This window comes from Aquarana catesbeiana, linkage group LG11 (assembly GCF_042186555.1).
Source record: "Aquarana catesbeiana isolate 2022-GZ linkage group LG11, ASM4218655v1, whole genome shotgun sequence".
Classification (NCBI taxonomy): Eukaryota; Metazoa; Chordata; class Amphibia; order Anura; family Ranidae; genus Aquarana; species Aquarana catesbeiana.
Window position 1 is genome coordinate 27,811,607 of NC_133334.1, and position 21,375 is coordinate 27,832,981.

General features: G+C 38.3%; 1 protein-coding gene across 1 annotated transcript in view; it reads right to left on the bottom strand.

Annotated features, from left to right (window-relative positions):
- Positions 1 to 21,375, bottom strand: part of LOC141111675 (uncharacterized) — a 133,424-nt gene that overhangs the window by 51,229 nt on the left and 60,820 nt on the right. Inside the window, exons 32-47 of the mRNA XM_073603824.1 lie at positions 21,172 to 21,309; positions 19,297 to 19,498; positions 15,306 to 15,433; positions 15,055 to 15,192; positions 14,607 to 14,808; positions 12,160 to 12,287; positions 11,907 to 12,044; positions 11,459 to 11,660; positions 8,730 to 8,857; positions 8,479 to 8,616; positions 7,881 to 8,082; positions 5,170 to 5,294; positions 4,919 to 5,056; positions 4,184 to 4,385; positions 372 to 499; positions 118 to 255 (exon numbers count right to left, since the gene is read on the bottom strand). Coding sequence (XP_073459925.1) covers positions 118 to 255; positions 372 to 499; positions 4,184 to 4,385; positions 4,919 to 5,056; positions 5,170 to 5,294; positions 7,881 to 8,082; positions 8,479 to 8,616; positions 8,730 to 8,857; positions 11,459 to 11,660; positions 11,907 to 12,044; positions 12,160 to 12,287; positions 14,607 to 14,808; positions 15,055 to 15,192; positions 15,306 to 15,433; positions 19,297 to 19,498; positions 21,172 to 21,309 — 2,475 coding nt within the window. The remainder of the gene's footprint in view (positions 1 to 117; positions 256 to 371; positions 500 to 4,183; positions 4,386 to 4,918; positions 5,057 to 5,169; positions 5,295 to 7,880; positions 8,083 to 8,478; positions 8,617 to 8,729; positions 8,858 to 11,458; positions 11,661 to 11,906; positions 12,045 to 12,159; positions 12,288 to 14,606; positions 14,809 to 15,054; positions 15,193 to 15,305; positions 15,434 to 19,296; positions 19,499 to 21,171; positions 21,310 to 21,375) is intronic.

The window sequence follows — 21,375 nt, forward strand, 5'->3', positions numbered from 1 at the left end:
AATATGCCTAATAAATATGTAATGTTTAAGAAACGCAACACAAGTCAGTTTAAATGATGCTAAGTTCAACAGTTATGCCAGCAGTTAGTATAATTCTATTAGGTTTGCTGTTCCTACCATGTAAATCGGTGGTCATGATGATGGCATAAGCCACTATGGGTCCATTTGGAGTCTCAAAACTTTGGAAGGTGATGTTCATAGCATCCCTCGAGGGTGAGCGAACAATCTGCACACTGCCTGGTATCTCTGCATGTTCTTAAAAATAATTCAATATATAGTTAGGAGATCGACACTAAAAGGTGTAGTACGAATAGTAAATGTAAAAAATGTTAACATAAAATTAAAGTAAATTACAACACATATCTATCTACCTGTTCTAAAAGTAGAAGATGTTGAAGCAGAACCAGAGAAGCTGGCAACAGTTGCTGTTGACTGATTTTCATTAATAGTGTTTGTGGTTGGATCAAAGTTTATGGCGGTAAAGCCTGCTATGTAGACCCTGAAAGACAATAGATCGACGTCCTTCTTTTTATTTGTGAAGAATACATTTACAGTAAATGTGACATTTTCACTGAAATTTCATTAACATTTACCCCATGTTTCATCATACAGACTGCTTTGAGGAATGCCAATAAACATGAGTTGGTGTTTGAAAGTCATGTGATCACCTTCTCAGTGCTGACATTGAGATTAAGGGCTTTGCTGGAAAGCAAGGTCAACCCTAACCATAATGCATACTCTACTGCTAACCCTTTGATAAACAATGTCACATGATTAACATGTTTTATTTGACTTGAGAATCATATAACGCTTTAGCAGCTACATTTTTTTCAAATAAAATAATTGTTGCTGAAATTTCACAATTATCGTGGAAGTTCTCAATTTAGCTTATCACTGGTAAATATTTATAGATCTTTCTTAATCCCTGTCAGGGCTGGGCTCAGCCCTTCCTTCTCAGAGCTGGCCGCTCAGCTTTCGGCTAATTGCCAGCTCCTATCTCTCCACAGTTACTCAGCTGTTGATGATATCCTGCTCATCAGTCCTGCCTACTTAAGCCGTCCAGCCCAGAAGATCTCTGCCTTCGCCTTGGTCAACATCACAGAGACATTCTCCTGCGTTCCTGTTTAAAGACTTGCTTTGCTGATCTCCCTTCTGGCTCCAGATCCTGCTTGCTGTTCCACTACATTGATCCCTGACTTCTGGCTTGGCTGACTATCCGTTCCGGTTACTGAACTTTGGCTATGTTTTGACTATGTTTGTTCTTTTTACTTTTATTATTAAACAAGTGTGATTTAACTGTACTTCTGTCTTGGTCTGATTTCATGGTTTCTTACATCCCTTCTTGCCGATCGTATATATATATGTGGCCTCGTTGAAGTGGGTCTTTATCATGAGGCTGAATATATGCGTACTTGTGCTTGCACTGGGACGCACAGCATGCTCCCAGCACAGAGACTGGCCTCTCACTGAGAGCCCCGGGTCTTGTACTACCAATTGGGACCTGGGACTCTTAGGTCCCAGTCACCTGATCGCTGTGATAGCCTCTGGTGCAGCCCAATCCTACGTTTTCATTCTCTTTTTATAGAAAGATGTTAACAAACAAAAGTGTGTAGAAAAAAAAAGGAAAATTAAAGGAAAATATGGGAAGATCAAGGTTTGATCCAGGTCATTGCTGGGATTAGTATTAGGGTCAAGGAAAGGGCCAAAGAGTAAGGTCAGGGTCAAAAGTCAGAGTAAAAAAATCGGGGTCAAAGATCAATGTCAGTATATTGTGGGTAGGATTTTTTAAAAAAAATTTAAAATCAGTGTCATTTAGTGTCAGTAAATTTTAGGTAGGATGAAAAAGCAAAATGTGCACTATTGTTTCTAGGCCCTACTGCAGGTACAAACAACAAATATGTGATATCACTGCAATTGTGAGGAGAAGGAAAATGTATTTTGGGTTGTTGTTTGATGGTAAGTTATAAACCTTTTCATGCCTAAGCCTATTTCTGATATTTGTTGCTTACAAGTTACATTACTTAGAACCTCCAAAGATTATATATATATATAAATATATATATATATATATATATATACATATAGATCTAGATCTAGATCTAGATATATCTATCTATCTATCTATCTATCTATCTATCTATCTATCTATCTATCTATCTATCTATCTATCTATCTATCTATCTATCTATCTATCTATCTATCTATACATCTAGATCTAGATCTATCTATCTATCTATCTATCTATCTATCTATCTATCTATCTATCTATCTATCTATCTATCTATCTATCTATCTATCTATCTATCTATCTATCTATATTTATTTATTTATTTTTTAGCAGAGACCCTAGAGAATAAAATGGTGATTGTTGCAATATTTTATGTCACACGGTATTTGCGCAGCGGTCTTGCAAACGCACTTTCTTGGGAAAAAAAAGACACTTTCATGAAAAAAAAACTTAACAGTAAAGTTATCCCATTTTTTTTTGTATAATGTGAAAGATGATGTTAGTAAATAGATACGTAACATGTCATGCTTTGAAACTGCACACACTTGTGGAATGGCGTCAAACTACGGTACCTAAAAATCTCCATAGGCGATGCTTTTAAAAAATGTAACAGTTACCAGGTTAGAATTACAGAGGAGGTCTTTTGCTAGAATTATTGCTCTCGCTCTATTGATGTGATGAACGTTTACATATGCAGGCGTGACTTACACATGCGGTTTCTTTGCAGCGCAAGCTCACCAGGGACGGGAGTACTTTAAAATTTTTATATATTTTTCCTTATTTATTTATTTATTTATTTATTTATTTATTTACATTGTCACTTTAAAAAAAAAAACTCCTTTGTACTTCAAAGTATTCAGATCGCCAAAAAATTGATTCTGAATACTGTAATTTTTTAAAAATCGGCGCCATTGGCAGCTGAGTAAACCGGAAGTGACGCTGTTACGTCGCTTCCATTTTTTTTCATAGGTGACTGAAACAAAGACTGAAACGAAGCCATTTCTGGCTTTGTTTCGGTCTCACTCTAGCTGGTGGATGCGCCAGATCGTGGCTCGGGTCTCCCGGTGGGACGGGAGGCTCGGGAAGAGCGGCGGAAGGCGGGATAACAGCCGAAGGGCTTTTAGCCGCATCATTTGTTATCCCCAAAGAGCCGACTGCCCGCTCTAAAAAAACGGTCCTGGGGTGATGCCTGCAGCATCAGGGGTTAAGGGGTTAAGGTAATAGCAAGAATTTCCAGCTGAATTAAAAAAAAGTTTTTTGTTTACTATTTTGAGACAGCTTTCCTTTGATAATAATAAAAAAAAATATGTAGATATCCATTAACATTTACCACCAGACCAATTTGTCCTTAAAAAAAAAACAAGGTATTGTTCACCTGGATACACTGAGTAGTTGTGATGATATGTACAGTTTTACTAAAACATGTCAAAGTTGCAAATTGTATTCAGGCATTTATTTTACACTCAGTCACTAAGGGATTAAACTCTATTTTTGGAACTTTTCAATCTCTTCCACCACCAGCCAATTAAACAAAGACTGAGTCTGTTGTCCAAGCAATGTGACCAGTGGCGACCCATCCATTAGGGGTGCAAGGGCGCCACCCCCCCTATCCATGTGTCCAGCCCCCTAATCTACATGTGGGGCTCCGGACACATGGATTACAATGGGCAATGTTTTTTTTTTTTTTTTTTTAAGCACGTGATTAGAGCCAGAGGCTCTAATAGGCATCAAAAGGGGTGCAAGGGCACCACCCCCCCTATCCATGTGTCCGGCCCCCTAATCTACATGCGGGGCTCCGGACACATGGTTTCCAATGGGCAATGGGTTTTTTTTAAGCATGTGATTAGAGCCAGAGGCTCTAATAGGCATCAAAAAAGGGTGGGCTTGGGGCACAGAGTACTCCGTCCCGAGCACACCCACTTGTGTGACAATAGCTAAATGAATATTCGCTATTGTCACGTTGATTCTCCTCCCGGGCCAATCAAGAAGCGGCCGTTGCCCGATTGGTGGATAGGAGAGGTGATCCGATTGGCTGCCTAGGAGGAGGAGGGAGGAGATGCACGGCGTGATGCAGGGGAGGGAGGAGATGCAGGGGAAGCCCAGAGCCACCGCGACCTCTTGATTTTTTAACACAAGGTGTGTCTTGTTGGATGGATGCGGAAACAACTCCATTACCTGTAGTTTAATGCGGAGTCCAATGGTCCATTGACGTATCCCCTGGAAACAGTGCCATCACCCACATGGACACTTATCTTATTCGATTGGTCAGTGTTCTGGATATTCTGCTGCTCAATGACAGAGGTCACATAAGTCCTGGTCAACCCATTCTTGAAATCATTATAAGTCTTTGATAAAGACTCCTTAGTTAGTTTGTGGCCTGAAAGATACATGATCAAAGAAAATACCTTCAACAACCTTATTATATTTTCTATAGTTGGTAGATTCAGTCTGACTTTTATTCTTGAAAAAAAAAAAAAATTCTTTTTCTTTTTTTTTTTTTTAAAGATAATGCCTAATGTTTGAGGAATCCCAAGAAAATAAAGGATTTAAAAAAAAAAGTAATGTTACCAATATGTATTTTCTACTCATAATCATAACTTATCATGTTAAATGTACATGAAGGATTCCATGTTAGCCCATTACATATTCGGGAACTGCTTTCTGCTCTGCAGTGTCACACAATTGTGGTTTACTGATCCTTCTGAAAATGAAAGTCTATGAGACAACCAACTCATTGAATTCCATGCACACTGTGGGTGGCTAAAATCGTATATCTCAAATATAGTTCAAACAAGTTAGACTCAGGAAATCTTGTCCTTCGGAAAATGCAAGACCAGTCAGTTTATGTGATGCTCAGTTCAACAGTTCTACAACTAATTTGTATAATCCTATTATAATTGCTGTTCCTACCGTGCAAATCGGTTGTCATGATGATGGCATAAGCTTCTATGGGTCCATTTGAAGTCTCAAAACTTTGGAAGGTGATGTCCATCGCATCCCTTGAGGGCGAGCGAACAATCTGCACACTGCCTGGTATCTCTGCATGATCTTAAAAATAATTCAATATATAGATATAAGTGATCAACTCTAAAAGGTATGGTACAAATAGTAAATGTGAAAAATGTTAACAATAAATACAGTAAATTACTAGACATATATACCTGTTTTAAAAGTAGAAGTTGAAGCAGAACTGGAGAAGCTGGAAACAGTTGCTGTTGACTGGTTTTCATTGATAGTGTTTGTGGCTGGATCAAAGTTTATAGCGGTAAAGCCCACTATGTAGACCCTGAAAGTCAAAAGATCAATGTACATCTTTTTATTTGTGAGGAATGATTTTGCAGCAAAGGTAACATTTTAATTTTTTTTTAATTTCATAGACATTAGAAAGTAAGAAAGTCATGTAAACACCTTGCCAGTGCTGACTTTGAGATTAATGGCTTCGTTGGGAAACAAGGCCAACCCTAGCCATAATCTATTGCCAAGCCTTTAATAAACAGTGTTACATAATTACTATTTTAGAATTGACTCGGGGAACATATCATGCATTTGCTGCTATTTTTTTTTTTAAATAACATAATTGTTGCTGAATTTTCACCAAACTGAAAAATCACAATTTAGCTCATCACTAGTAAATATTGTATAGCGATCTTCCTTAACCACTTGCTTACTGGGCACTTAAACCCCCCTCCTGTCCAGACCAATTTTCAGCTTTTAGTGCTGTCGCACTTTGAATGATAATTGCGCGGTCATACAACACGGTACCCAAATTAAATTTTTATCATTTTTTTCCCACAAATAGAGCTTTCTATTGATGGTATTTGATCACCTCTACGGTTTTTATTTTTTGTTAAAAAAAATTTAAAAAGACAGAATTTTTTAAAAAAAATTATATTTTTTTTATATTTTGTTATCAATTTTTGCAAACAGTTAATTTTTCCCCTTCGTTTATGTACGCCGATGAGGCGGCACTGATGGGCACCGATAGGTGGCAGTGATGGGCACTGATGGGTGGCGGTTATGGGCACTGATGGGTGGCAGTGTTGGGCACTGATTGGGCACTGACTGATGGCAGCACTGCTAGGTGGCACTAATAAGTGGCACTTGTGGGCATTGACAGGTGGCACTTTTGGGCATTGATAGGTGGCACTTGTGGGCTTTATTAGGTGGCACTTGTGGGCTTTATTAGGTGGCACTTGCGGGCACTGTGGGCACTGGTAGATGGCACTTCGAGGCACAGATGAGGCATCTGTGCCTCCTTCCTCTTCGGGACCGATGTCCCTTTGACATGAGCCGGTGATCAGCTTTTTTTTCCTCCTCACGCTGTCAGCGTGAGGAGAAAACGAAACCGATCACCGAGCTTTTGTTTACATCATGTGACCAGCTGTCATTGGCTGACAGCTGATCACATGGTAAGGGGCCGGGACCGGCCCCTTACTCGGATCTGTGATCACCCAAGTCTCCGTGACTCGGTGATCACAGCGCGCGCACCGCGCGCCCTGCAGGGTGCGCGCGGTGCGCGTGCATAGGGGAGGACGTCATATGACGTCCTCCCGGAGATTGAGGTCCGCGCTGTAGCCGTCATTCGGCTATGGCCCGGACCTCAAGTGGTTAAACTTCATATTTGAAACTTTTCGAATTCTTCCAATGCCAGCCAGTGTAATAAAAATTCCATCTGTTACATAGTTACATAGTTAGTCAGTTTGAAAAAAGACACAAGTCCATCCAGTTCAACCATAAAAAGAACTAAAAAATAATATCAAACAATCCCATATACCCAATCCTATACCCACAGTTGATCCAGAGGAAGGTGAAAACCCCCAGCAAAGCATGATCCAATTTGCTACAGCAGGGGAAAAAAATTCCTTCCTGACCCCTGAGAGGCAATCTGATTTTCCCTGGATCAACTTTACCTATAAATGTTAGTACCCAGTTATATTACGTACACTTAGGAAAGAATCCAGGCCTTTCTTAAAGCAATCTACTGAGCTGGCCAGAACCACCTCTGGAGGGAGTCTATTCCACATTTTCACAGCTCTTACTGTGAAGAAACCTCCTCCGTATTTGGAGATGAAGTGCCCCCTTGTCCTCTGTGTTGACCGTAAAGTGAATAACTCAACACCAAGTTCACTATATGGACCTCTTATATATTTGTACATGGTGATCATATCCCCCCTTAATCTCCTCTTCTCAAGAGAGAATAAATTCAGTTCCTCCAATCTTTCCTCATAGCTGATCTCCTCCATGCCTCTTATCAGTTTGGTTGCCCTTCTCTGCACTTTCTCCAGTTACCCGATATCCCCTTTGAGAACTGGTGTCCAAAACTGAACTGCATATTCCAGATGAGGTCTTACTAATGATTTGTACAGGGGCAAAATTATATCTCTCTCTCTTTGGAGTCCATACCTCTCCTAATACAAGAAAGGACTTTGCTCGCTTTGGAAACCGCAGCTTGGCATTGCATGTTATTATTGAGCTAATGATTTACCAAAACTCCCAGATCCTTCTCCACTACGGATTCCCCCAGTTGTACTCCCCCTAGTATGTATGATGTTTGCATATTCTTAGCCCCCAAGTGCATAACTTTACATTTATTAACATTAAACCTCATCTGCCACATAGTCACACAATTATACAGTGCACTGAGGTTGGCTTGTAAATTGGAGACCTCCTGTAAGGATGTTATTCCACTACATAGTTTGGTGTCATCTGCAAAGACTGAAATGGTACTTTTAATCCCAGACTCAATATCATTTATAAAGGTATTAAAAAGTAAGGGTCCCAACACTGAACCTGTTGTCCAAGCAATGTGACTCTTGATTTTTAAACACAGGGTATGTCTCTTGTTTGATGGATGTGAATTCAACTCCATTACCTGTAGTTTAATGTGGGGTCCAATGGTCCATTGACATATCCCCTTGAAACAGTGCCATCTCCCACTCGGACACTTATCTGATTCAGTTGGTCGGTATTCTGGATATTCTGCTGCTCAATGACAGAGGTCACATAACTCCTGGTTAACCCATTCTTGAAATCATTATAAGTTTTTGACAAAGACCCCTTAGTTGGATGGTGGCCTGAAAGACAAAAGAGATTGACCAATGGAATAAAAAGACAAATGACCAAATAAAATACTTTCAATAACCTGATGATATTTTCTATCTTATATCTGATAGATTCAGTCTCACGTTTATTTTTTTCTTGGAAAATTCATTATTTTCAGTTTTATTATGTCTTTATTTAACCACTTCAGCCCTGAAAGAATTTGCCCCCTTAAAGACTAGGCCATTTTTTGCGATACGGCACTGCGCCGCTTTAACTGACAATTGCGCGGTCGTGCGATGCTGCACCCAAACAAAACTGACGTCCTTTTTTTCCCCCACAAAAAATGCAAGACTAGTCAGTTTAAGTCATGCTCACTTTAACAGATCTGCCACTAATTTGTAAAATTCTATTAGGATTGCTGTTCCTACCATGTAAGTCAGTGGTCATGATGATGGCATAAGCCACTATGGGTCCATTTGGAGTCTCAAAATTTTGGAAGGTGATGTCCATCGCATCCCTTGAGGGTGAGCGAACAATCTGCACACTGCCTGGTATCTCTGCATGACCTTAAAAAGAATTCAATATATCGATATAGGAGGCCAACCTCAAAATGTATATCACAAATAGTAGATATAAAAAATGTTTACTATAACTGTAGTACATTACAAAACATATATACCTGTTCTATAAATAGAAGTTGTTGAAGCAGAACCAGAGTAGCTGGCAACATTTACTGTTGACTGATCTGCATTGATAGTGTGTGTGGTTGGATCAAAGTTTATAGCGGTAAAGCCAACTATGTAGACCCTGAAAGTTAAGAAATAGTCGTTAATCTTTTTATTTGCGAGAAATTATTATGCAGTAAACGTAACATTTTCACTGAAATTTCATTGACATTGACCTCATGTTTCACCATATAGACTGCTTAGAGCAGGGGTAGGCAACCTCGGCCCTCCAGCTGTGGTGAGACTACAGATCCCACCATGCCTCTGCCTCTAGGAGTCATGCCTGTGATTGTCAGGGTCTTGCGATGTCTCATGGGACTTGTAGTTTCAAAACAGCTGGAGGGCCGAGGTTGCCTACCCCTGGCTTGGAGGAATACCAAAAAAATTTGGATTTGTCTTCTAAGAAACCCAAGTGTGATCAACTTACCAGTGCCGGCATCGAGATTAATGGCTTTGGTGATAAACAAGGCCAACCCTAACCATAATGCCTCTACTGCCGACCCTTTGATAAACAATGTAGCAAGATTACCATGTTATAATTGACTTGAGAATCATATCACACTTTTACTGCTAAATTTATTTTTTAAATAGCATAATTGTTGTATGAATTTTCACCAAATTGTAAGCTCACAATTTAGCTCACCACGAGTAAATATCATATAAAGATCTTTCTTAACCCCTTCCCACCGACCATACACATATATATGTGGCTTCACTAAAGTGGGCCTTTATCCATGAGGTCACATATATAAATACTTGTGTTTGTGCTGTGATCATACCAAACAAAGTGCTCCCATCACAGAAACCAGGCCCCAGGTCTCCCACTAACGATCAGAATCTGGGACTCCTTGTTCCCAGTCACCTGATCGCTTTGATAGCCTCTAATTGACTATCACAGTGATCAGCCATTGCGCAGCCCACCTCCATAGCTCCCAACTGTCCCTGATTTCGAGGGTCTGTCCATGATTTGGAGCAATGTCCCTCTGTCCCTCTTTCCCCCTCATTTGTCCCTCATTTTGGTCTGATCTATATAGTTGTATATAAAATGCACTTTTTATCCTTCAAAAAGTGTTTCCCAGCACTAAACCTTTCATCCAAATTCTAAATTGCAGCATTTGTAAATTTTAAAAGCCAATATAAAGGAATAGTAGTGTTAAAAAAAGCCCTTGTGGATTTAATTAACCTTTTTTTTGGTTAATTCTCCTTTAAGGGTGTGTGACAGGGGGCGTGTCCTAAGCCTACATACATAGTGTCCCTCATTCCCATCTCAAAATGTTGGGAGGTATGCACCTCTGTCTTCTCTTTCTCTTCTGAATGGAGAGAAAGATACATTGTATTTTTATCTCTTTGCAGGTGACAAAGATGTCAACAAATTAAAGTGTATAAAAAAATATAAAAAAATTAAAAAAAGAAAGAAAAAATAGCTAGGTCAAGTTTTGAACTAGGTCAGTGCCAGGGTTAGTATTAGGGTGAAGGCAAAGGTCAGGGTCAAAGATCGGGGTCAGTATATTTTGGAAAGGATTTAGGAAAAAAAAAAACTTTTTTTTAAAATTTAGTGTCAGTTGGTGTCAGTGTGTTTTAGGTAAGATAAAAAAAAGGGAAATGCACACTATTGTTGATTGTCAGAGAACTTATTTTGAGTTGTAGGTTATGGTGGTAGGTTATGGCAGTGTTTCTCAACTCCAGTCCTCAAGGTGCCCCAACAGTTCATGTTTTCAGGATTCCCCTAAAATGAAACGGCTTTGGTAATTACTAAGGCTGGCCATACATGGTCGAATTTCGAAAGAATTTTCTTTTGAAAATCAGAAAATGAGTGCGTTTTGTGATCCGATGGTGCCACCACTGATTTTGAAATTTGGCCAACCGAGCCTTCAATCTCATCTCATGTTGCTGCAGAAAAGAATTTTCGTGGCTGGGAATCCTCTTTTCTTTCCGTGAATTTTCTTTTCTTGCACATGCGCATTTCTTTTTTGATTACATTTCTCGCACGATTCTCCCGTCGATTAGAAAATCGTTTGATTTTCAAAAAATTTCCAACATGTCCGATTACTCAAATTTAAATTCCACACGGAAATCGGCTGTTGCTGCCGCCCACTAATGGTGCGAAATACGAATGAAAATTCTTAGATAAAATTTTCGAAAGAAAATTCTTTCGAAATTCGACCCATGTATGGCCTGCCTAAGGTAGTGAAACTGATCAAATCACCTGTGCAAAATAATTAAAAGCCTGAAAACATGACCTGTTGGGGCACCTTGAGGACTGGAGTTGAGAAACACTGGGTTATGGTAACAGCAAGAAATTTACAGTTAAATGAAAAACATTTTTTGTTTTCTTTTTTACTATTATGGACCAGTTTTACTTTGGTAATAAAAAAAAAGAGGAGATATCCATTACCATTTACCACCAAAAGAAAGTCCAATTTGTTCTGAAAAAAAGGTCTAATGCATCCAAATACTTTAAGTACTCGTAATGATATGTACAGTTTTACTAACACATGTCAAAGTTGCAAAATTGTGTTCAGGCATTAACATTTGTATTACCCTCAGTTACTAAGCGGTTAAACTCTATATTTGGAACTTTCAAAATTCTTCCACCACCAGCCGATTTAACATTTAAGTCTGTTGTCAATGTGACTTTTGACTTTTAAAGGCAAGACTATGGATGCGGAAACAACTCCATTACCTGTAGTTTAATGTGGGGTCCAATGGTGCGTTGACGTATCCCCTTGAAACAGTGCCATCTCCCACAAGGACACTTATAGTTTTTGACTGGTCAGTGATCTGGAAATTCTGCGGCTCAACTACCAAGGTCACGTAAGTTCTGGTCAACCCACTCTTGAAATCATTATAAGTTTTCGATAAAGACCCCTTAGTTGGTTTGTGGCCTGAAAGACAAAAGAGAAAGACCCTTGGGATAGAATGATTAACGACCAAAGAAAATACTTTCAACAAACTTATTATATTTTCTATAGTTGATAGATTCAGTCTCACTTTTTTATTTTTTCTTGAAAAAAACATTATTTTCACTTTTATTCTGTTTTTTTTTTTGTAGGACTAGTCAGTTTACGTGATGCTCAGTTCAACAGTTCCATAACTGATTTGTATAATTCTATTAGTATTGCTGTTCCTACCATGTAAATCGGTGGTCATGATGATGGCATAAGCCACTATGGGTCCATTTGGAGTCTCAAAACTTTGGAAGGTGATGTTCATAGCATCTCTCGAGGGTGAGCGAACAATCTGCACACTGCCTGGCATCTCTGCATGTTCTTAAATATAATTTGATATATATAAATATAGGTGATCAACTCTAAAAGGTATTGTACAAATAGTAAATGTTAAAAATGTTAATAATGAGTACAGTAAATTACAATACATATATACCTGTTCTAAAAATAGAAGATGTTGAAGCAGAACCAGAGAAGCTGGCAACAGTTGCTGTTGACTGATCTTCATTGATGGTGTTTGTGGTTGGATCAAAGTTTATAGCAGTAAATCCAACTATGTAGACCCTGAAAAACAAGAGCTTGATGTCATTATTTTATTTGCGAGGAATGATTTTGCAGCAAATGTAATATTTTCATTACAACTTCATCAACATTAAAGTGATTGTAAAGGCTTGTTCTTTTGTTTTTTATTAAATAACAAACCTGTTATACTTATCTCCTCTGTGCAGTTGGTTTTGTACAGAGCAGTCCTGATCCTCCTCTTCTCGGGTCCCTCTTTGCTGCTCCTAGTCCCTTCCTCCTTTGAGTGCCTCTAAGCCAGCAGCTTGCTACAGGGGTCACCCAAGCGGAGTCAGAGCTCTGTGTATCCATTCCAAATTTTCAAATTTCTGAATTTTGAATTTTAGAATTTCCGAATTTTCAAATTTTCGAATTTCCGAATTTTCGGATTTCCGGATTTTAAAATTTTTAAGTTTTCTGAATTTCCAAATTTAGAATTCTCAGAATTTTCGAAATTTAACATTTCCGAAATTTCAAATTTCCGCAATTTCGAATTTTTAAATTTCCGAAATTTCAAATGTCAAATTTCCGAATTTCGAATTTTCAAATTCTGTATTTCTGACTTTTCGAAATTCGTAAATTCAAAAATTTGAAAATCTGAAAAAAAGAAAGAAAATCAGTAAAATTCAAAATAATAGCTAACTGATAATAACTAACTATTAAATTATAGGTATTGGAATTTCCTTTCAAATTTGGCTGTTTGTGAACGTAACAAATACAAATTTATCTGAAGTTACAAATTATCCGAAATAACGAATGACGCATGTAAACAAATGGAATGGAACAAATTAATAATAAATAACAATAATAAAAAGATTTTATTATTATTATTGTTATTTATTATTATTAGATCATTACGTTCCATTTTTTTAGATACGGCATTCGTTATGTCAGATAATTCGCAACTTCGGATAAATTTGTACTCGTTACGTTCACTAACAGCCAAATTTGAAAGGAAATTCCAATACCTATAATTTAATATTTATTATTAGTTAGTTATTATTTCAGATTTTTGGGTTTTCGAATTTTCAGATCTTCATTCTTTTGAACTTTCAGATTTTCATTCTTATTTTTGGATTTTTGAATTTTTAAATTTATTAAATTTCAAATTTCCTAATTTAGAATTTTCGAATTCCTGAATTTCCGAATTTCCAAATTTAAAATTGCCAAAATTTCGAATTTCCGAATTTCGAATTTCCGAGATTTTGAATTTCCAAAATTTCGAATTTCTGAATTCGAATTTTCGAATTTTCCAGTTTCCGAAATTTTCCAATATTTGAAAATTGTGAAATTTGAAAATTTCGGAAAATGAAAAATTCTGAAATTCGGAAATTCAAACTTTCGGAAATTGAAAAATTCAGAAATTCGGAAATTTTGGAATTAACAAATTTGTCAAAATTCGTTAAAAAACGAATTCGGAACTAGATGAATTGCACATGTCTAATGCACACTATTGATGATTGTCAGAAGCTGGAGAACTTATTTTGAGTTGTAGGTTATGATGGTAGGTTATGGCAGTGTTTCTCAACTCCAGTCCTCAAGACGCCCCAACAGGTCATGTTTTCAGGATGAAACGGCTGTGGTAATTACTAAGACAGTGAAACTGATCAAATCACAAAATAATAATAACCTGAAAACATGACCTATTGGGGCACCTTGAGGACTGGAGTTGAGAAACACTGGATTATGGTAATAGCAAGAAATTTACAGTTAAATGTAAAAACATTTTTTTTTTTTTTTTTTTTACTATTATGGGCCAGTTTTACTTTGGTAATAAAAAAAAGAGGTGATATCCATTACCATTTACCACCAAGAGAAAGTCCAATTTGTTCTGAAAAAAAGGTATAATGCATCCAAATACTTTAAGTACTTGTAATGATACCCTGTTTTCCCGAAAATAAGACCTAGCGTGATTGTCAGTGATGGCTGCAATATAAGCCCTACCCCCCAAATAAGCCCTACCCTGTTTCCCCGAAAATAAGCTCTACCCTGAAAATAAGCCCTACAAGGACTTTAACTAGGGCTTATTTGGGGGTAGGGCTTATATTGCAGCCATCACCGACAATTACGCTAGGTCTTATTTTCGGGGAAACAGGGTATGTACAGTTTTACTAACACATGTCAAAGTTGCAAAATTGTGTTCAGGCATTAACATTTGTATTACCCTCAGTTACTAAGCGGTTAAACTCTATATTTGGAACTTCCAAAATTCTTCCACCACCAGCCAATTTCACAAAGATTCAGTCTGTTGTTTGAGCAATGTGAATTTTGATTTTTAAAGACAAGGCTTGCCTTGTTGGATGGATGTGGAAACAACTTCATTACCTGTAGTTTAATGTGGGGTCCAATGGTGCGTTGACGTATCCCCTTGAAACAGTGCCATCTCCCACAAGGACACTTATACTTTTTGACTGGTCAGTGTTCTGGATATTCTGTGGCTCAATGACTGAGGTCACATAACTCCTGGTCAACCCATTCTTGAAATCATTATAAGTTTTCGATAAAGATCCCTTAGTTGGTTTGTGGCCTGAAAGACAAAAGAGAAAGACCCTTGGGATAGATTGATAAATGACCAAAGAAAATACTTTCAGCAACCTTATTATATTTTCTATAGTTGATAGATTAAGTCTCACTTTTTTATTTTTTCTTAAAAAAAAAACATTATTTTTACTTTTATTCTGTTTTTTTTTGTAGGACTAGTCAGTTTACGTGATGCTCAGTTCAACAGTTCTACAACTGATTTATATCATTCTATTAGTATTGCTGTTCCTACCATGTAAATCTGTTGTCATGATGACGGCATAAGCCACTATGGGTCCATCTGGAGTCTCAAAACTTTGGAAGGTGATGTTCATAGCATCCCTCGAGAGTGAGCGAACAATCTGCACACTGCCTGGTATCTCTGCATGTTCTTAAACATAGTTTGATATATGAATATAGGTGATCAACTCTAAAAGGTATAGTACAAATAGTAAATGTTAAAAATGTTAATAATGAGTACAGTAAATTACAATACATATATACCTGTTCTAAAAATAGAAGATGTTGAAGAAGAACCAGAGAAGCTGGAAACAGTTGCTGTTGACTGATCTTCATTGATGGTGTTTGTGGCTGGATCAAAGTTTATAGCGGTAAATCCAACTATGTAGACCCTGAAAAACAAGAGCTTCATGTCATATTTTTATTTGCGAGGAATGATTTTGCAGCAAACTTTGTTTGGCACCATGTCTGCTTTAAAATTTCCTGGAAATCTAGACTTTGTCTTTTCTATTTCAGAGCATCTCCAACTATCATTTCCTTCATGTCCCTGAAGAAGGGATTTATCTTGAATCTCCCGAAACGCATCGGGCCATAACAGAAGTGTTCGTTTCTTACATACTATATATGGATATCATATATCACTTTGTGTATGGTTATTATCTTTGACCGTTACATTGTTTTTTAATAAACAATACATTTTCCTATTTTTTGAAAATATTGTGTCTTCAAAAGTTCGCCCTTAAAGTCCCTTTGTACCGGGGGGTACTTATTCTTTACATACGATTTTGCAGCAAATGTAACATTTTCATTAAAACTTTATAAACATTAAAGTGATTGTAAAGGCTTTTTTTTTTTAATAACAAACATATTATACTTATCTCCTCTGTGCAGTTGGTTTTGCACAGAGCAGCCTGGATCCTCCTCTTCTCGGGTCCCTCTTCGCTGCTCCTAGTCCCTCCCTCCTTTGAGTGCCCCTCAGCCAGCAGCTTGCTACAGGGGGCACCCAAGCGCAGTCAGAGCTTCGTGTATCCTTTCAGACACAGAGCCCCGACCTGGCCACGCCCCCTCTCTCCCCTGATTGGCTGATTCACTTTGATTGACAGCCAAGGGAGCCAACAGCGCCGCTGCTCTGACTCAGCCAATCAGGAGGAGTGTACTGGATGGCTGAGAGGATCGTGGACATCGCTGGAGAGAAAAGGTAATTGGGGGGTGCTGGGGGGGGGGGGCTGCTAAGCACAGAAGGTTTTTTTTATCTTAATGCATAGAATGCATTAAGATAAAAAAAAAACTTCTGCCTTTACAACTTCTTTAAACTTATGATTCACCATTCAGACTGCTTTGAGGAAAACTAAAAAAGCATGGATTTGTTTTCCAAGAAAGCCATGTGATCACCTTACCAGCGTCAACACTGAGATTAATGGCTTTGTTTATAAACAAGGGTAACCCTATCCATAATGCTCTACTGGCAATTGATAACCAATGTTACATGATTACCATGTTAGCATTTATTTGAAAATCATCATCACATTTTTGCTGCTAATTTTTTTTAATAAATAACATACAGTGCCTTGCAAAAGTATTCACCCCCTTGGCTTTTTACCTATTTTGTTACATTACAGCCTTTAGTTCAATGTTTTTTTAAATCTGAATTATATGTGATGGATCAGAACACAATAGTCTAAATTGGTGAAGTAAAATTAGAAAACTATATACATAAAACTATTTTTCAGAAATAAAAAACTGATAATTGGCATGTGCGTATGTATTCATCCCCTTTGTTATGAAGCCCATAAAAAGCTCTGGTGCAACCAATTACCTTCAGAAGTCACATAATTAGTGAAATGATGTCCACCTGTGTGCAATCTAAGTGTCACATGATCTGTCATTACATATACACACCTTTTTGAAAGGCCCCAGAGGCTGCAACACCTAAGCAAGAGGCACCACTAACCAAACACTGCCATGAAGACCAAGGAACTCTCCAAACAAGTAAGGGACAATGTTGTTGAGAAGTACAAGTCAGGGTTAGGTTATAAAAAAATATCCGAATCTTTGATGATCCCTAGGAGCACCATCAAATCTATCATAACCAAATGGAAAGAACATGGCACAACAGCAAACCTGCCAAGAGACGGCCGCACACCAAAACTCACGGACCGGCAAGGAGGGCATTAATCAGAGAGGCCGCACAGAGACCTAAGGTAACCCTGGAAGAGCTGCAGAGTTCCACAGCAGAGACTGGAGTATCTGTACATAGGACGACAATAAGCCGTACTCTCCATAGAGTTGGGCTTTATGGCAGAGTGGCCAAAAGAAAGCCATTACTTTCAGCAAAAAACTAAATGGCACGTTTTGAGTTTGCAAAAAGGCATGTGGGAGACTCCCAAAATGTATGGAGGAAGGTGTTCTGGTCTGATGAGACTAAAATTTAACTTTTTAGCCATCAAAGAAAACGCTATGTCTGGCGCAAACCCAACACATCACATCCTCCAAAGAACACCATCCCCACAGTGACCACATGGTGGTGGCAGCATCATGCTGTGGGGATGTTCTTCAGCAGTGGGGACTGGGAAACTGGTCAGAGTTGAGGGAAAGATGGATGGTGCTAAATACAGGGATATTCTTGAGCAAAACCTGTAGCACTCTGTGTGTGATTTGAGGCTAGGACGGAGGTTCACCTTCCAGCAGGACAATGACCCGAAACACGCTGCTAAAGCAACACTTGAGTGGTTTAAGGGGAAACATGTAAATGTGTTGGAATGGCCTAGTCAAAGCCCAGACATCAATCCAATAGAAAATCTGTGGTCAGACTTAAAGATTGCTGTTCACAAGAGCAAACCATTCAACTTAAAGGAGCTGGAGCAGTTTTGCAAGGAGGAATGGGCAAAAATCCCAGTGGTAAGATGTGGCAAGCTCATAGAGATTTATCCAAACGACTTGGAGCTGTGATAGCCGCAAAAGGTGGCTCTACAAATTATTGACTTTAGTGGAGTGAATAGTTATGCACATTGACTTTTTCTGTTATTTTGTCCTATTTGTTGTTTGCTTCCCAATAAAAAAAAAACATTTTCAAAGTTGTGAGGCAACAACACACGAAAAATGCCATGGGGGTGAATACTTTTGAAAGGCACTGCAATTGTTGCTGGATTCTCACCAAAGTGGTAACTCACAATTTAGCTTATCACTAGTAAATTTTGTAAAGAGATATTTCTTAACCACTAGCTGACCAGCCGCCGCAGTTATACTGCGGCAGGTTGGCACGGCTGCGCAAATCGCCGCAACTGTACGTAGCTCCTTTAAGACGTGACAGCAGGCATAAACACACAAATCCCGGTTCTCTCAGGGGAGAGGAGAGAGATCGTGTGTTCATACTAAGTATGAACACCAATCTCTCTCCTCCCCTAGTCAGTTCCCTCCCCCCTACAGTTAGAACACACCCAGGGAACACAGTTAACCCCTTGATCGCCCCTAGTGTTAACCCCTTCCCTGCCAGTGACATTTATACAATAATCAATAGCTATTTTTAGCACTGATCGCTGTATAAATGTCAATGGTCCCAAAATAGTGTCAAAACTGTCCGATGTGTCCGTCACAATGTCACAGTCCTGATAAAAATCGCAGATCGCCGCCATTACTAGTAAAAATAAATAAATAATAAAAATGCCATAAATCTATCCCTTATTTTGTAGATGCTATCACTTTTGCGCAAACAATCAATATACGCTTATTGCAATTTTTTTTACCAAAAATATGTAGAAGTATACATATCGGCCTAAACTGAGGAACATTTTTATTTTATTTTTTAAAATTTGGGATACTTATTATAGCAAAAACTACAAAATATATATATATTTTTTTTTTCAAAATTGTTGCTTTTTTTGTTTATAGTGCAAAAAATAAAAACCGTGGAGGGGATCAAATACCACCAAAAGAAAGCTCTATTTGTGGGGGAAAAAGGTACATACATTTTGTTTGGGTACAATGTCGCATGACCGCGCAATTGTCAGTTAAAGCGATGCAGTGCTGTATCGCAAAAAATGGCCTGGTCAGGAAAGGGGATAAATCCTTCCGGGGCTGAAGTGGTTAAATTCTGTATTTGGAACTTTTCAAATTCTTCAACACAAGCCAATTTAACAGAGATTTGTGTATAAAAATCAAAAGTCACACTGCCCGGTCTGTTGTTTAGGCAATGTGACTCTTGATTTTTAAACACAAGGTGTGTCTTGTTGGATGGATGTGGAAGCGACTCCATTACCTGTAGTTTAATGTGGGGTCCAATGGTCCATTGATGTATCCCCTTGAAACAGTGCCATCTCCCACGTGGACACTTATCTTATTCAATTGGTCAATGTTCTGGATATTCTGCTGCTCAATGAGAGAGGTCACATAACTCCTGGTCAACCCATTTTTGAAATCGTTATATGTCTTTGATAAAGACTCCTTAGTTGGTTTGTGGCCTGAAAGACAAAAGAGAAAGACCAATGGGATAGAACGATAAATAACCAAAGAAAATACTTTCAAACAACCTGATGATATTTTCTATATTTGAAAGATTCAGTTTTACTTTTTGTTTTTTCTTGAAAAAAAAAAATGTATTTTTATTTTGTCTAATGGAGAATTCCTAATGTTGGATCACATCCCAAGAAAATAAAGGATTTTCTTCCAGTTAAGGACCAGCCGCCGCAGTTATACTGCGGCAGGTTGGCTCCCCTGGGCGAATAGCTGTACGTCGGCTGCTTTAAGACCACTAGGGGGCGCGCGGCGCGACGATGGCGCTGATGCATGTCCCCGGCGGCCACGATGTCCGCTGGGTATCCGCGATCACTCCTGGGAGAGACAGAACGGAGATCTGTCAATGTAAAAAGACAGATCTCTGTTCTGTCAGGAGAGAGGAGACAGATCTGCTGTTCATACTGATTATGAACAGCGATCGATCTCCTCCCCCAGGCAGTACCATCCCCCACAGTTAGAAACACTCTCTAGAACACACATTTAACCCCCTGATCGCCCCCTACAGTTAACCCCTAACCTGCCAGTGACATTTATACAGTAATCAGTGGCTATTGTTAGCTCTAATCGCTGTATAAATGTCAATGGTTCCAAAAAAGTGTCAAAGGTGTCTGATCTGTCCGCCGCAATGGTAAAAATCGCAGATCTCCGCCATTACTAGTAAAAAACATGATAATAATAAAAATGCCATAAATCTCTCCCCTATTTTGTAGACGCAATAACTTTTGCGCAAACCAATCAATATACACTTATTGCAATTTTTTTTACCAAAAATTTGTAGAAGAATACATATCGGCCTATATATGCTATATATTTATTATAGCAAAAAGTAAAAAATATAGTTTTTTCTTTCAAAATTGGCGTTTTTTTGTTTTGTTTATAGCGCAAAAAATAAAAACCACAGAGGTGATCAAATACCACCAAAAGAAAGCTCTACTTATGGGGAAAAAATGACATACATTTTGTTTGAGTACGGCATTGCACGACCGCGCAATTGTCAGTTAAAGCGACACAGTGCCGTATCGCAAAAAATGGCCTGGTCATTAAGGGGGCAAATCCTTCCGGTCAAGTGTTACCAATATGTGTTTTCTAGTCACTTATTATTCAAAATATACATGAAGGAAGCCATGTTAGCTCATTACTAGTTCTAGATCTGCTTTTTGCTCTGTAGTATCACACATTGGTTGCGGTTTACTGATTCTTTTCAAAATAAAAAAATCTATGAGACAACCAACTCGTTGAATTCAATGCATTCTGTGGGTAGCTAAAATCATATCTCAACTACAGTTAAAGCAAGTTAGACTCAGGAAACCTCATCCTTCCAAAAATGCAAGACTATTCGGTTTACATCATGCTCAGTTTCACAGTTTTGCAACTAATTTATACAATTCTATTATGATTGCTCTTCCCACCATGTAAGTCGGTTGTCATGATAATCATAAAAAGGAGGGAATTGGGGAATTTGGGACTTTGAATGAAGCCATGGCTGGGTATGGTCATGTGCCTCCATCCCTATCATTATGAGGAAAAGGAGCAAAAATGCAACAGGAAAAAAAGCAAAGATGCAAAAAAAAAAGCAGCAAAGATGCAACAATTTATACAATTCTATTATGATTCCCACCATGTAAGTCGGTTGTCATGATGACGGCATAAGCCACTATGGGTCCAGATGGAGTCTCGAAACTTTGGAAAGTGATGTCCATAGCATCCCTCGAGGGCGAGCGAATAATCTGCACACTGCCGGGTATCTCTGCATGATCTTAAAAATAATTCAAGATATAGATATAGGTGATCAACTCTAAAATATATATCACAAATGGTAAAT